Source organism: Heptranchias perlo, chromosome 33, assembly GCF_035084215.1.
Source record: "Heptranchias perlo isolate sHepPer1 chromosome 33, sHepPer1.hap1, whole genome shotgun sequence".
Taxonomy (NCBI): Eukaryota; Metazoa; Chordata; class Chondrichthyes; order Hexanchiformes; family Hexanchidae; genus Heptranchias; species Heptranchias perlo.
In genome coordinates, this window is record NC_090357.1 from 4974547 (window position 1) to 4989978 (window position 15432).

The following is a 15432-nucleotide window of genomic DNA, read 5'->3' on the forward strand; positions in this document are numbered from 1 at the left end:
TGCACTCATCCAGGCAAGTGGAGAGTATTCCATCACACTCCTGACTTGTGCCTTGTAGATGGTGGAAAGGCTTTTGGGAGTCAGGAGATGAGTCACTTGCCGCAGAATACCCAGCCTCTGACCTGCTCTTATAGCCACAGTATTTATGTGGCTGGTCCAGTTAAGTTTCAATGGTGACCCCCAGGATGTTGATGATGGGGGATTCGGCGATGGAATGCCGTTGAATGTCAAGGGGAGGTGGTTAGACTCTCTCTTGTTGGAGATGGTCATTGCCTGGCACTTGTTTGGCGCGAATGTTACTTGCCACTTATCAGTCCAAGCCTGGATGTTGTCCAGGTCTTGCTGCATGCGGGCACGGACTTCTTCATTATCTGAGGGGTTGTGAATGGAACTGAACACTGTGCAATCATCAGCAAACATCCCTATTTCTGACCTTATGATGGAGGGAAGTCATTGATGAAGCAGCTGAAGATGATTGGGCCTAGGACACTGCCCAATTATTAAGGTGAGTCACGCACAAATCCAACATTCGATGTACCCACATGGCTGCCTGCTTTATCGACGTGTTAATTTGCTTTGTGCTTTTGATTTCCATAATTTTCTTTTGTTGTACTCTTCCTGGATTATTATGAAATTAAGTTCTGGCAGTTTAACACTTGGAATTATGCCTGGCATCTTCTAATGCTGGTCCCAAGGAGAGGCCAATTTGACAATGAAATCACCTCCAGGGATTTAAAAACTCTTGGAATTTCATGTAACATGACAATTATTGAGAAAACATGGATATCAAGCGAGGAAAGAAAGGGCTTGAGAAAGAATGAGAATATAAAGGTCATTCAGTCCACTGAGCCTGATTCTCCCCAGATTTTGTACAATTTGCCTTATAGATTCTCCCCAATCCATGCAAACTGTAAATAAACTGGCAAGAAGATATGTTTCTGTGACATGTCCCTCCAGTCCCTAAGGCTAATGAGGAGGCCCTCCAAAACATTAATCCGTGCTAATCAGCTCCGACTAATCAGATTTTACAATGGACACATCCAACGGTCCCACCAGTGCAAGAACCAGCATGTAGAATAGTGTCTGATGACCTGTGTCTGACCTCATCCCCATAGTCTCAACGTGACCCAGTTGTAGCACTCTCTCCTCCGGTCAGGACATCAGAGAACTCAACGCACGTCTTGAAAATGACATCTCTAACATCCACCTCAGTTTAACACCTCATTCAAAGGCGTCAGCTGTGGCTCAGTGGGTAGCCCTCTAACTCAAGAAGGTTGTGGGTTTAAGTCCCACTCCAAGAAACTTGAGCACAAATATCTAGGCTGACACTCCCAGTGCAGTATCCGAGGGAGTGCTGCACTGTCAGAGGTGCTGTCTTTTGGATGAGATGTTAAACCAAGGTTACGTCTGCCCTCTCAGGTGGATATAAATGATCCCATGGCACTATTTTGAAGAAGCGCATGGGATTTCGACCCGGCGCCTGGGCCAATATTTATTCCTCTATTGAAATCACTCATACAGATTATCTGCTCGTTATCTCATTGCAGTTTGTGGGACCTTGCTCTGCGAAAATTGGCTTTCGCCAGTGGCGGTACTTCATTGGCTGTAAAGCGCTTTGGAACGTCCTGCGGTCATGAAAGGCGCTATAGAAATGCAAGTCTTACTTTTACCCTTCAATGGAGCTCTTCAACGGGCATTTATCCAACTCACAGATGCAACTAAGAGTTGAAGGATCACATCCCATAAGAATATAAGAAACATAAGAACATATGTTCTGAGCTTTAATCTCTCTTTCCGTCTTTGTGCTCTGTGTAATCCTTTAGAGAAATAGCAATGAGCACCTCTCCTAGGTGATTAGTCTAGGCTGGTGCTTTGAGACAGATAAACATAAAAGTATAAGAAACATAAGAAATAGGAGCAGGAGTAGGCCATACGGCCCCTCGAGCCTGCTCCGCCAATCAATCAGATCATGGCTGATCTTCGACCTCAACTCCACTTTCCCGTCGGATCCCCACATCCCTTGATTCCGCTAGAGTCCAAAAATCTATCGATCTCAGCCTTCAATGTATTCAACAATACAACATCCACAGCCCTCTGGGGAAGAGAATTCCAAAGATTCACAACCCTCTGAGTGAAGAAATTCCTCCTCATCTGAGTATAAAATGGCTGACCCTTTATCCTGCGACTATGCCCCCTAGTTCTAGACTCTCCAACTATGGGAAACAGCCTCTCAATATCTATCCTGTCAAGCCCCCTCATAATCTTATATGTTTCAATGAGATCACCTCTCATTCTTCTAACCTCCAGAGAGTATAGGCCCATTCTACTCAACCTCTCTTCATAGGACAACCCTTTGTTGCACCGCCTCTAAGGCAAGTAGATAAGGAGACCAAAACTGTACCCAGTACATCAGGTGAGGTCTCACCAAAGCCCTGTACAACTGTAGTAAGACTTCCTTACCCTTATACTCCAACCCCCTTGCAATAAAGGCCAACATGCTATTTGCTTTCCTAATTGCTTGCTGTACCTGCATGCTAACTTTTTGTGTTTCTTGTACGAGGACATCCAAGTCTCTCTGAACGCCAATATGTAATAGTTTCTCACCAATTTAAAAATATTCTGTTTTTCTATTCCTCCTACCAAAGTGAATAACCTCACATTTCCTCACATTATACTCCATTTGCCACCTTCTTGCCCACTCACTTATCTGTCTATATCCCTTTCCAGACTCTTTGTGTCCTCCTCACAGCTTACTTTCCCATCTTGCTTTGTATCATCAGCAAACTTGGATACATTACACTCGGTCCCTTCATCCAAGTCATGAATACAGATTGTAAACAGCTGAGGCCCAAGCACTGATCCTTGCGGCACCCCACTAGTTACAGCCTGCCAACCTGAAAATGACCCGTTTATCCCTACTCTCTGTTTCCTGTGCGTTAATCAATCCTCTATCCATGCTAATATGTTACCCCCAACCCCATGAGCCCTTACCTTGTGTAACAACCTTTTCTGTGGCACCTTATTGAATGCCTTTTGAAAATCCAAATATACTACGTCCACTGGTTCCCCTTTATCTACCCTGCTAGTTACATCCTCAAAAAACTCTAATAAATTTGTCAAACATGATTTCCCTTTCATAAAACCATGTTGACTCTGCCTAATCATATTATGATTTTCTAAGTGCCCTGTTACCACTTCCTTAATAATGGATTCCAGCATTTTCCTGACGACTGATGTCAGGCTAACTGGCCTGTAGTTGCCCGTTTCCTCCTTTCTTGAATAGCGGGGTTACATTTGCTACCTTCCAATCCACTGGGACCATTCTAGAATCTAGGGAATTTTGGAAGATCAAAACCATTGCAGCCACCTCTTTTAGAACCCTAGGATGCAGCCCATCAGCTCCAGGGGGTTTGTCGGCTTTTAGTCCCATTCTCCAGTACTTTCTCTTTACTAATATTAATTACTAAAGCATGTAATTAATAAAACATGCGTGCTTTCTTTTCCAATTCTCTCCTCAAACCGCCGAATCATGACGGAGTTTGATTCCAAGGGCATCAACTGGCCTCTGATAACAACAACTTGCACCTTTCACAACCTCAGGATGTCCCAACGTACTTTACAGCCAATTAAGTTCTTTCGAAGTGTTGCAATGTAGGAAACACGGCAGCCAATTTGCACACAGCAATGAAATAAATGACCAGATCATCTGTTTTAGTGATGTTGGTTGAGGGATAAAAATTGGCCAGGACACCGGGGAGAACTCCCCTGCTCTTCTTCCAATAGTGACGTGGGATCTTTTACGTCCACCTGAGAGGGCAGACGAGGCCTCGGTCTAATATCTCATCCAAAAGTCAGCAGCTACCGACAGTGCAGCACTCCCTCAGTGTCAGCCTAGATCTTGTGCTCAAATCTCTGGCGTGGGAATTGAACCCACAACCTTCTGACTTAGTAGGTGAGAACAGCAACCACTGAGCCGCCGTTGAACACCTAGTACAGGGTTAACGTAGGACTACATCCCAAGGCATTTCACAGGCGTGTACTCAGACAAAATTTGACATCAAGCCAGAGAAGGAGTCTAAAAGTTTGGTCAAAGGGGTAGGTTTTAGAGGAGGGTCTTAAAGGAGGAGAGGTGCAGAGACAGAGATATTCTGGGAGGAAATCCTAGACAGCTAATAACTTGCCAGAGTGGCCATTAATCATGCGTGAGCCTAATCTTGGTGCATTCAGCAGGCTCTAAGTGTGGACCTAAACCCATGAGGGACCCAAGCTGAGGGTACAACATGGTTTCAGCTTCTTCAAGGTAGGGAGGGCAAAAGTCAGCTAGGATTCCCGCTCCTGGTCACAGTCCTTTTTATCCCTTTTTGGAAAGTGCGCAGTGTGTGTGTAAGGGCAAGATCGGACCGGACTGTGATGCTCCCCCAATATTCAAATAGCCAAGTGATAGTCACTGTTGAGACTCACACCTGAAGAATGCAAACTTGGCTGAGGTTCTGGAGAGAGACCGTCCCCAAGGCCCATTAACATCATCAAGAGAGGAGGTGAACGAACTGGAGAAAGTATTAAAAAAACTAATCACAAAGTGTTATTTCAATCACATTTACTTTATTTTTTAACTATGTTACAACTAACAAATATTCAGAATCCCTGACAATCCCATCATATAACTCCGGCAATACTGAAACCTTCCCAAAGGGGAAAACACCATGAAAAAGATATAAAAACAGTATAATTTCTCAAAATACTTTAACCCTTTCTAAATAGTTCAGCAGTACGTGTTTGATGTATTGGGGAAGGTTCCCCACGGTGACCATTTCCAATGTAGCTATTAGCTCACTCAGTTGGAACTCATTTACAATTTTGCTAGAAACAGCCACCGGGGCGATCTCCCCGCTGTGTTTACGATGTCGCTAATGCACAGCAACCGGGAGAGTTACGCCTTTGTCGGAAAAAAAAGTAAACAGAAATCTTTTGTTGATCAAGTAAAGTTAGGGGGTTGCCAACCCTCCAGGATTGTCCTGGAGGCTCCAGGAATTGAAGATTAATCTCCAGGACGCTGCTGCGAGCAAAACCCGGGAGAAAAAATCATAGCGTTAAAAAATTTTTTGTGTTTCTTCATTTTCTTTGAACACTTTCGTTAGTTATAAAAATATTGGAAATGGGGGGAGAAAAAGGCTGTTTGACCAATGGTCATGAATCATCCAATCAGGTAGCGAAAAGTCTGCTCTTTTTCCAATTGGCCGTGAGAAGGCGGGGGCACCGCGAGGATGGACGTGTCGGGTGACCAATGGCGGAGCGTGGCCGGGTGGGGGGTGGGGGCCAGTTCATGTGATGAAACCTTCTGGAATACGTCCAAGCAGAGTTGGCAATCCCTGAGTGAAGTAAAGTGTGTCCCACATTGCATTCAGGATCAGGAGCGGAGACCACACTTAACTAAAACCACCCAAGCTGGAATTGTCTTTTCCGATTTGGACAGTGGCCAACTTTGTTTACACCAGAGACAGACTGCGAGCAGGCTGAAGGCGGAAATAGCAAACCCATGACAAAAAAAAAAATCCTGCCTAGCTAGGTACAGCTCGGCTCACTTCAATCTGGTTTGTGAACAGTTCCCGGATAGAGCCTAGACGGGTCTAGAACAGGCGTTCAAGCAAGCAAGTGCAGCTTGACTGTTGAAAGGGTTTAAGGTTAGTTGGAACACTAAACGTTGAAGGGACAATGCAAGCACAGCTACGCAAGGGAGAGAGAGGCATATGGTTGTGGAATGTCACGCATCTTATGGGCAGACTTAGACTGAGCATGCACACTTGACACTAAGCATCATGGGATCGGGATATTGCCATGGCAACCGAACAGAAGATGGGGCTCAAATTCGGTGGACATTCCGCTGGTCTTGGTTGTAACTCTAGCGGGAGACTAGGAAACACCATTTCAGCCCCGATTACTATAATAATAAATTTATGCCATTTGTTGGCAGTGTGGTGCCATGCAGTGGAACGCTATACACTCCTTCTGGACTTGGGACTTCCAATCCAGCTCAAACATGGTTGCAAAGTTCTCCTTTCTGCGCGAAAATAGGTCGTCTCAGTCCAGCTCTTAATGAGCTCAATTTCTGGCACAAAATTACCCACACTATTGGCACAAGAAAACTGAAAAAAAGGGTGTGTTTTTGTGATGTGCAAAAACAAATGTGTTCAAAAATATTCCGTTCCATCACCTGGAGGTGAATGGGGTGTTATTCCCTCTTCTTCCAAGGGAGAAAGACATTGGAAGACATCTTGAGGCGTCCATTTTATAAATCTCCAGTCTAAACCTCCATTTTGAGAATTCTCCTATTCTTGGATTAACAAGGTGATTGGACAAGAAGAACAGTATCCCATGATGCACTCAGGATTCGTTGGCCATGCCCAAATGGAGAGATTGGAGTCTCCCAAATCTTTGCAGCAGATGTTTCGAGACATTATTTTTTTAAAAACAAACTGAAAGTCAGCAACAATGAATCAGAACGCCATGCAGCAATTAGCATGGGTGTGCATTATTTTAACGGTAATGTATGGCCTATTCATTGCTGCCCAATTATAACATGCACATTAACATCCCTAATTAGAATTCACCACACTATGACACTTGCCATGACGTGTAGCGCGATATATACACGGCGATGGCGTGAAGCGGTGCTCACGTTGACACTGCATGTATCAGCGTTACGCCTGCGCACAGTTTGGAGGTTCATGGCATGCACGACTGAGCTAGCACGGTTTCACAGCACAGCGAAAGGCGCCCGCGTTTAATGTGAAGCAGCGTGGATGGACACGGTGGCGAATCAGTAATATTCCATCAGGCGCAAAGACCAACTGTTGTGACCAGTGGCAGATGATCCTTAGCCCCCTGGGTTTGGCCTACTGCTGCCTGCAAAATGGGAAACATAATTGGAGCAAAGTTAGCATGAATTTGAACCTCAATCCCAGGAATCTCAACTCTGAATAATTCATTTTACATTTAACCTATCAGGTTTCCTGAATCTTCCACTCTGACGTGGGATCTTAGTGTCTTCTGGAATGCCATCTGCTGCCTCCTTCGTTTACAGGAAGGAAGGAACGAACAGACTTGTATTGATATAGCGCCTTTCACAACCTCCGGATGTCCCAAAGCCCTTTACAGACAATTTTTAAAAATTAATTTTCGGGATGCAGTCACTTGTAACGTGCCCTGAGAAGGTCATCTTCTGTTCAATGCAACTGAGTGGCTTGTGAGGTCACTTCAGAGGGCAGTTAACAATCATAGAATTATAGAGTGATACAGCACAGAAGGAGGCCATTCGACCCATCGTGCCTGTGCTGGCTCGTTGACAGAGCTATTCAATTAGTCCCTCTACCCCTGCGCTTTCCCCATAGCCCTGCAATTTTTTCCCCTTCTAGTATATATCTAATTCACTTTTGAAAGTTATTATTGAATCTGCTTCCATCACCCTTTTAGGCAGCGCATTCCAGAAATAGAAACTATTCAAGCCCTAACCTTAATCGTGATTCTTGGACTTTATTAAATTCTCCTCAACTCCCCTCTAGTTCATTTGCCAATTACCTTAAATCTGCATCCTCTGGGCACTGACCCTCCTGCCAGTGGAAACAATTTCTCCTTATTTACTCTATTAAATCTCCCCTTACCCTTCTCTGCTCTAAGGAGAAAAATCCCAGCCTCTCCAGTCTCTCCATATAACTGAAGTCCCTCACCGCTGGTACCATTCTAGTAAATCTCCTCCGTACCCTCTCCAAGGCCTTGACATCTTCAATGAACTGCGTTGGTGTGGGACTGGAGTCACCTATAGGCCGGGTAAGGACGGCAGGTTTCCTTCCCTAAAAAAAACAGCGAACCACTTGGGATTTTACAAAAATCTAACAGTTTCACGGTCACTTTTACTGGTTACCAGCTTTTTATTTCCAGGCTTTTAAAACTGTATTTAAATTCTTTAACTGCCATGCTGCGATTTGAACTTTACCAGTTAACTAGTCCAGGCCACTGGATTATTAGTCCAGTAAAATAACCACAGCACAACAGTACCCAGTATTTTGAAGTGTATTCACTATTATAATGTAGGGCAATGCAGCAACCAATTTGCACACAGCAAGGTCCAACAAACACAGTGAGATAAATGACCAGATAATCTGTTTTTTGATGGTGGTTGGTTGACAGACACTGGGGAGAATTCCCCTGCTCTTCTTTGAACAGTTGTAAACAATTTTACAACACCAAGTTATAGTCCAACAAATTTATTTTAAATTCCACAAGCCTCCGAAAGCTTGTGGAATTTAAAATAAATTTGTTGGACTATAACTTGGTGTTGTAAAATTGTTTACAATTGTCAACCCCAGTCCATCACCGGCATCTCCACATCATGGCTTCTTTGAACAGTGACATGGGATCTTTTAAGCCCACCTGAGAGGGCAGACAGGGCCTCAGTTTAATGTCTCATCCAGTAAATAGCACTGCTGACAGAGCAGGGCTCCCCTAGTACCCAGCCTAGATTATGTGCTCAAGTCTTTGAAGTGGGACTTGAACCCACAATCTTCTAGACTCAGGGGGCAAGAGTGCTACCCACTGAGCCACGTCTGATACCGCGACGTAAGCTAGGTCTGACAGAGATCCTTACTTTGCGTCTTCTTCCTGATTGCCTTCACCGTCTGTTTTCCCTCCCTCTTCTCTTTTCTGATCTTCAGACTGAAGGTCCTGTTTCTTTTTCCTCCTCACACACTTCACAATCACTGAAGTCAGAATGATGACTGCCAGCAACCCTCCGACAGAAGCCCCTATAATCGCAGCGACTGTGGAGTCACGTTCAGGGGCCACTGAAAGAAGAACACCAAACTATCAGCAATGGTCTACTTCATTTACACAGAGGTTCTCTTGTTAAATGTATACTTTTGAAGGGAAAAATTAATGCAGGGACAATCTCCATTCTATTAAACATTTAAATAAGGTGACTTTAGGGGATTTTGTGCCCAGCAGTATGTCAGTTGGGAATAGCATCGCTGTGGTCCCTCACAGCGCTAATTTGTGCCAAATTGTAGTCTGTTACATGCTGTAGACTGGACCTATCAGAAACTGGGTTGAGACTGGTGCCATACAACAACTTGCATTTATATAGCGCCTTTAACATAGTAAAACGTCCCAAGGCGCTTCACAGCAACATAATCAGGCAAGACTTGACACCAAGCCACATATGGAGCTATTAGGAAGAGGTAAGTCTTAAGGAGCGCCTTAAAGGAGGAGAGAGAGGTAGAGAGGTAGAGAGGCGGAGAGGTTTAGGGAGGGAATTCCAGAGCTTAGGGCCTAGGCAGCTGAAGGCACGGCGCCAAAGGGAGAGCAATTAAAATCAGGGATGTGCAAGACACCAGAATTGGAGGAGTGCAAAGTTCTTGGAGGGTTGTAGAGCTGGAGGAGGTTACAGAGATAGGGAGGGAGTGAGGGGGCGGAGCGATTTGAAAACAAGGATGCGAATTTTAAAATTGAGGCGTTGCCAGACCGGGAGCCAATGTCGGTCAACGAGCGAATAACAGGACACTTAGAAAATATCAACGGGATTAGACAAAGTCAACATGGATTTATGAAAGGGAAACCATGTTTGACAAACCTACTGGAGTTTTTTGAGGATGTAACTGGTAGAATAGATAAGGGAGAACCAGTGGATGTGGTTTATTTGGATTTTCAGAAGGCCTTTGATAAAGTCCTACATAAGAGGTTAGTGTGCAAAATTAAAGCACATGGGATTGGGGTAACATATTGGCATGGATTGAAAATTGGTTAACAGACAGGAAACAGAGAGTAGGAATTAATGGGTCTTTTTCGGGGTGGCAGGCAGTGACTAGTGGGGTACCGCAGGGATCAGTGCTTGGGCCCCAGCTATTCCAAATTTGCTGACGACTAGGTGGGATCGTGAGTTGTGAGGAGGATGCAAAGAGGCTTCATGGCGATTTAGACAAGTTGAGTGAGTGGGCAAATACATGGCAGATGCAGTATAATGCGGATAAATGTGAAGTTATCCACTTCGGAAGGAAAAACAGAAAAGCAGAGTATTATTTAAATTGTGATAGATTGGGAAATGTTGAATGTACAAAGGGACCTGGGTGTCCTTGTACACCAGTCACTGAAAGCAAACATGCAGGTGCAGCCAGCAGTTAGGAAGGCAAATGGTATGTTGGCCTTCATTGCAAGAGGATTTGAGTACAGGAGCAAGGATGTCTTACTGCGGTTATACAGGGCCTTGGTGAGACCACACTTGGAGTATTGTGTGCAGTTTTGGTCTCCTTACCTAAGAAAGGATATACTTGCCATAGAGGGAGTGCAGCGAAGGTTCACCAGACTGATTCCTGGGATGGCAGGACTGTCGTATGAGGAGAGATTGAGTCGACTCGGCCTGTATTCACTCGAGTTTAGAAGAATGAGAGGGGATCTCATTGAAACATATAAAATTCTGACAGGGCTCGACAGACTGGATGCAGGGAGGATGTTTCCCCTGGCTGGGGTCCAGAACGAAAGATCACAGTCTCAGGATACAGGGTAGGACATTGAGGACTGAGTTGAGGAGAAATTTCTTCACTCAGAGGGTGGTGAACCTGTGGAATTCTCTACCACAGAAGGCTGTGGAGGCCAAGTCACTGAATATATTTAAGACGGAGATAGATAGATTTCGAGACACAAAAGGCATCAAGGGGTATGGGGAGAGAGCGGGAATATGGTATTGAGATAGAAGATCAGCCATGATCATATTGAATAGCGAAGCAGGCTTGAAGGGCCGAATGGCCTACTCCTGCTCCTATTTTCTATGTTTCTATGTTTCTACGAGCACAGGGGTAATCTGTGAACGGGACGTGGTGCGAATATCGGATACGGGCAGCAGAGTTTTGGATGAGCTCAAATTTACGGAGAGTGCAAGATGGAAGGCCGGCCAGGAGAGCATTGGAATAGTTGAGTCTGGAGGTAACAATAGCATGGATGAAACACATTTGATCTTGCAGTCATCAAAAAGTAGAGGCCTCCATCCCATCAGTCGGAGAGAGAGGTCCAGGCTAAGGTCCCAGAAATGATCTTCTCGGCCTCCTGCCAAACTTCACCTCCGTTTCTTCGTAGGACAATAAATTACTCGCTGCTTGACAAGTAGGATGTTCAAGTTTGCCTGAATCACCTTTGCCTCTTCAAAAGCTGTTAAACAAATTCTAAAATGGAACAAAATCCAAACTTTGGTTCAGACTTAAGTGGTTAGTCAGTGGGAGAAAGAACATCTGCAATAGGACATAAAAGAGCAGATATAGAAGAAAACAAAGAGCAATGCAATGGAAGATTGGAAGTAGGGGAAGGACAGACATGTTGCAGGATTGGAGATGAAGGAATAGAGACAACAACAACATTATTTTACAATACCTTCTGTGACTACGCTCAGATAGATTGTTCCCAATCCTTTGTGCCTATCAGGAGGGTTCAAGACATAACAGTTGTAAAAGCCTTCATCACTGATCTGGATGTCGTGAATAGTGACGGAGACATCGTTCTTGTCAAGGTTTCCTGACCACTCCACCCTGCCCCAAAAGCGGTCAGTTCTGGGAATGATGACCCTGCGGCGGAATTGGACAAACTACGGAGAAAGAGAAAAGGATAAACGTTTGTGTGGGAGGTGTCTGTCCGTTAAACTCATTGATTCCTCCGCTCTTGAAGTCTGACTTCAACCCAGCATCTCTGGCTGAGAGAGAAGTTATAGATCTGCCCTGGGACCTGCCAATGACACTCTGTAGCAGGTGCCCGTCCTCTGCTTTACGAAATCCCCATCACTCTATAATTTAAACAGCTTACACTCATCGTGCCCCCATGTTGCTCTCAGTCAACAATAGCAACTTGCATTTATATAGCGCCTTTAACGCAGTAAAGACGTCCCAAGGCGCTTCACAGAAGCGTAATCAGACAAAAATTGACACCGAGCCAAAAGAAGGAGACATTAGGCAGGTGACCAAAAGCTTGGTCAAAAAGGTCTTAAAGGAGGAGAGGAAGGCAGTGAGGCGGAGAGGTTTAGGGAGGGAATTCCAGAGCTTAGGGCCTAGGCAGCTGGAGGCATGGCCGCCAATGGTGGAGTGAAGGAAGTGAGGGATGAACAAGAGGCCAGAATTGGAGGAGCGCAGAGATCTCGGAGGGTTGTAGGGCTGGAGAAGGTTACAGAGATAGGGAGGGGCGAGGCCATGGAGGGATTTGAACACTAGGATAAGAATTTTAAAATCAAGACCTCAGAGGACCGGGAGCCAATGAAGGTTAATGAGCATGAGGATAATGGTTGAACGGGATTTGGTGCGAGTTAGGATACGGGCAGCAGAGTTTTACACGAGCTTGAGTTTATGGAGGGTGGAAGGTGGCAGGCTGGTCAGGAGACCACTGGAATAGTTGAGTCTAGAGGTAACAAATGCATGGATGAAAACTTCAGCAGCAGATGGGCTGAGGCTGGGGTGGGTGTGGGCGATATTACGAAGGTGGAAGTAGGCGGTCTTGGTGATGGAGCGGATATGGGGTCAGAAGCTCAGCTCAGGGTAAAATAAGAGGTGAGGTTCCAAACTGTCCGATTCAGCCTTATACAGTGACCAGAGTGAGGGATGGAATCGGTGGCTCGAGAACGGAGTGTGTGGCGGGGGCCGAAGAAAATGGTTTCGGTCTTCCCAATGTTTAACTGGAAGAAAATTTGGCTCATCCAGTTCTGGATGACGGACAACACAGAGGCTGTGGAGGGATTGACAGAGGTGATGGTGGTGAGGTAGAGCTGGGTGTTGTCAGCGTACATGTGGAACCTGACATTGTGTTTTCAGAAGATGTCGCCGAGGGGCAGCATGTAGATGAGAAATAGGAGGGGGGTCAATGTTAGATCCTTGGGGGACTCCAGAGGTAACAGTGTGAGAGCAGGAAGAGAAGCCACTGCGGGAGATTCTCTGACTACGACTGGATAGGTAAGAGTGGAACCAGGCAAGCGCAGTCCCACCCAGCTGGACGACGGAGGAGAGGCGTTGGACGAAGATGGTGTGGTCAACCATATCAAAGGCTACAGACAGGTCAAGAAGGGTGAGGAGGGATAGTTTACCACAGTCACGGTCACAAAGGATGTCAGTTGTGACTTTGACAAGGGCCGTTTCGGTACTGTGGCAGGGGCGGAAAGCTGATTGGAGAGATTCAAACACGGAGTTGCGGGAAAGATGGGCGCGGATTTGGGAGGCGCCAACACGTCCAAGGACTTTGGAGAGGAAAGGGAGGTTGGAGTTGGGGGCGGTAGTTTGCCAGGAAACACTCTTCCAATGCCCTCTATCTCCTTCCAATCAAATAATGAAGCAAAAAGCAAAACACTTACCAGATCTTCTGTGCAGTTGTCACAAACCTGATAGGTCCAGTTTAAGGTAAAATGCTTGTCGTTGACTTCGTAGCACGAGTTGAAAGTGCAGGTCAGTTTAGCTGAAGTCCCGTTCAGCTTGATGACTTTAGGTGCAACTGTGACATCCATACCAGAGCCGAGATGGACTAAAGAGAGGGGGAGAAAAGCAAACTATCAGGAACTAAAGGATTGAGAATGTCCGATGGTCCATTTCACAAGGTACCAGGGGTGAAAGACTTCAGTTACGTGGAGAGACCAGAGAAACTGGGGTTGTTCTCCTTGGAGCAGAGAAGGTTAAGGGGATAGAGGTGCTCAAAATCATGAAGGGTTTTGACAGAATAAATAAGGAGAAACACAGGGTAATTGGCATAAGAGCCAGAGACGACATGAGGAAAAATCTTTTATGCAGCGAGTGGTTATATAATCTGGAATGCACTTCTTTAAAGGGCGTTGGAAGCAGATTCAATAGTGACTTTCAAAAGGGAACTTGATAAATACTTGAAGGAGGGAAATTTGCAGAGCTATGGGGAAAGAGCAGGGGATATGGGACTAATTGGATAGACTCTTTCAAAGAGCCAGCACAGGGGACGACGGGCCGAATGGCCTCCTTCTGTGCTGTATCGTTCTATGAGTCTATGAACTGTAAAACAAAGATAGTTTGCTCAGCCCTGAGGTAGAGATTTGAACGTCAAGCCAATAATGATGAGGAATTGATGTCCTTTGAATTTGGTGCCTTTTGAAGGTGCAAAATTTAAGTATCTTAATTAAGCCAAATCTGACCCAAAATCCCAGGCCACTTGGTCTCCCAGGAATGTACCACCAGAGAGAACAGAGTCCACCAAAACATGGCTCAGCTCCCTCATCATGTGCCGCAAACAGTTAACCAGGGAGTCTGGTCGGGAGGCTTCCTCATTACAGAGACTCAAAGCTGTTAAAAAGTGGTCCCCATGACAACAACAACAACAATAACTTGCATTTATATAGCGCCTTTAACGTAGTAAAACGGCCCAAGGCGCTTCACAGGATCGTTAGCAAACAAAATTTGACACTAAGTCACATAAGGCGATATTAAGACAGGTGACCAAACGTTTGTCCAAAGAGGTAGGTTTTAAGGAGCATCTTAAAGGAGGAGGGCGAGGTGGAGAGGTTTAGGGAGGGAATTCCAGAGCTTAGGGCCGAGGCGGCTGAAGGCACGGCCGCCAATGGTGGAAGCGATTAAAATCGGGGATGCGCAAGAGGTCAAGAATTGGAGGAGCGCAGAGATCTCGGAGGGTTGTAGGGCCGGAGGAGGTGACACAAACCACCTTCTTCACAAGGGCCCCGTTGGTAAGACCACCCTCCCGAAGAAGGGTCCTGAATACAGAACTCCCCGTTGATAAGCCGGCCCCTATCCCCCCGCCCCCCCCCTCCCCCCGCCCACACACACACACACCGACGGTGCAACTTTCTCTTCAGCTGCCCGAGACGTTCCAGCTTCAGTGCCTCCGTCATCATGCAGCTGTGCCTTCACCGTCGGCAGCTCTACTCTGCATATTGCTGCACTTTAAGGCTCCAAAAAAAAAAAAATCTATATCTCCAAAACACTGCATCAATCAGAGGGCAATGCAGCTCGGCTGAAGTGCTGACTGTGCAAGACCTTTATTGAATAATACTAAGTTGGACCTATCCCAGGGGATGATGTAATGAAACAGGATTCCACTCCAACAAAACATAAAAGGAACCGTCTCCTGTCTGTCAGTGAGTACCGTTTAACCTGCAACACTCCAACAAACAGAGCTTCAGAAAGGATTTTTTTTTTTTTTTAAAAAGAGTCGTTAAGAAGAGGTTCCCTCAATGACCGTTGCTCGGTTACCCTGCGAGGTGAAGACAGCAAAAGATGACAGGACTCTTGGGTGAACTGGACGCAACGTCACCTGTGAAGGTTACTGTTAAGAAGAAGGTCTTTGATCAGCTGGGTGTCGTAGCACAGTTTTCACTGAACGTGAAGGAGCGCGGATGTTTATTCACAAAGCCCAACACAAAAATCTTTTGGCTAGCCCAAGGAGGTT

General features: G+C 45.7%; 1 protein-coding gene across 3 annotated transcripts; it reads right to left on the reverse strand.

Annotated features, from left to right (window-relative positions):
* Window positions 1-4582: 4582 nt before the first annotated feature.
* On the reverse strand, window positions 4583-14908 carry LOC137301427 (sodium channel subunit beta-2-like). 3 transcript variants are annotated; one of them, XM_067970926.1, is made up of 5 exons: window positions 14817-14908; window positions 13364-13530; window positions 11410-11620; window positions 8642-8837; window positions 4583-6903 (listed from the first exon to the last, which is right to left on the reverse strand). In XM_067970926.1, the coding sequence occupies exons 2-5, from the start codon at window positions 13511-13513 to the stop codon at window positions 6894-6896; spliced, it is 567 nt and encodes a 188-aa protein (XP_067827027.1). In that variant the 5' UTR covers window positions 13514-13530; window positions 14817-14908; the 3' UTR covers window positions 4583-6893. The 3 variants fall into 3 exon arrangements, with proteins under 3 accessions (XP_067827027.1, XP_067827026.1, XP_067827028.1); XM_067970925.1 differs by lacking the exon at window positions 4583-6903 and adding an exon at window positions 7763-7847; XM_067970927.1 differs by lacking the exon at window positions 4583-6903 and having other exon boundaries at window positions 8638-8837.
* Between the last annotated feature and the right edge of the window lie 524 nt (window positions 14909-15432).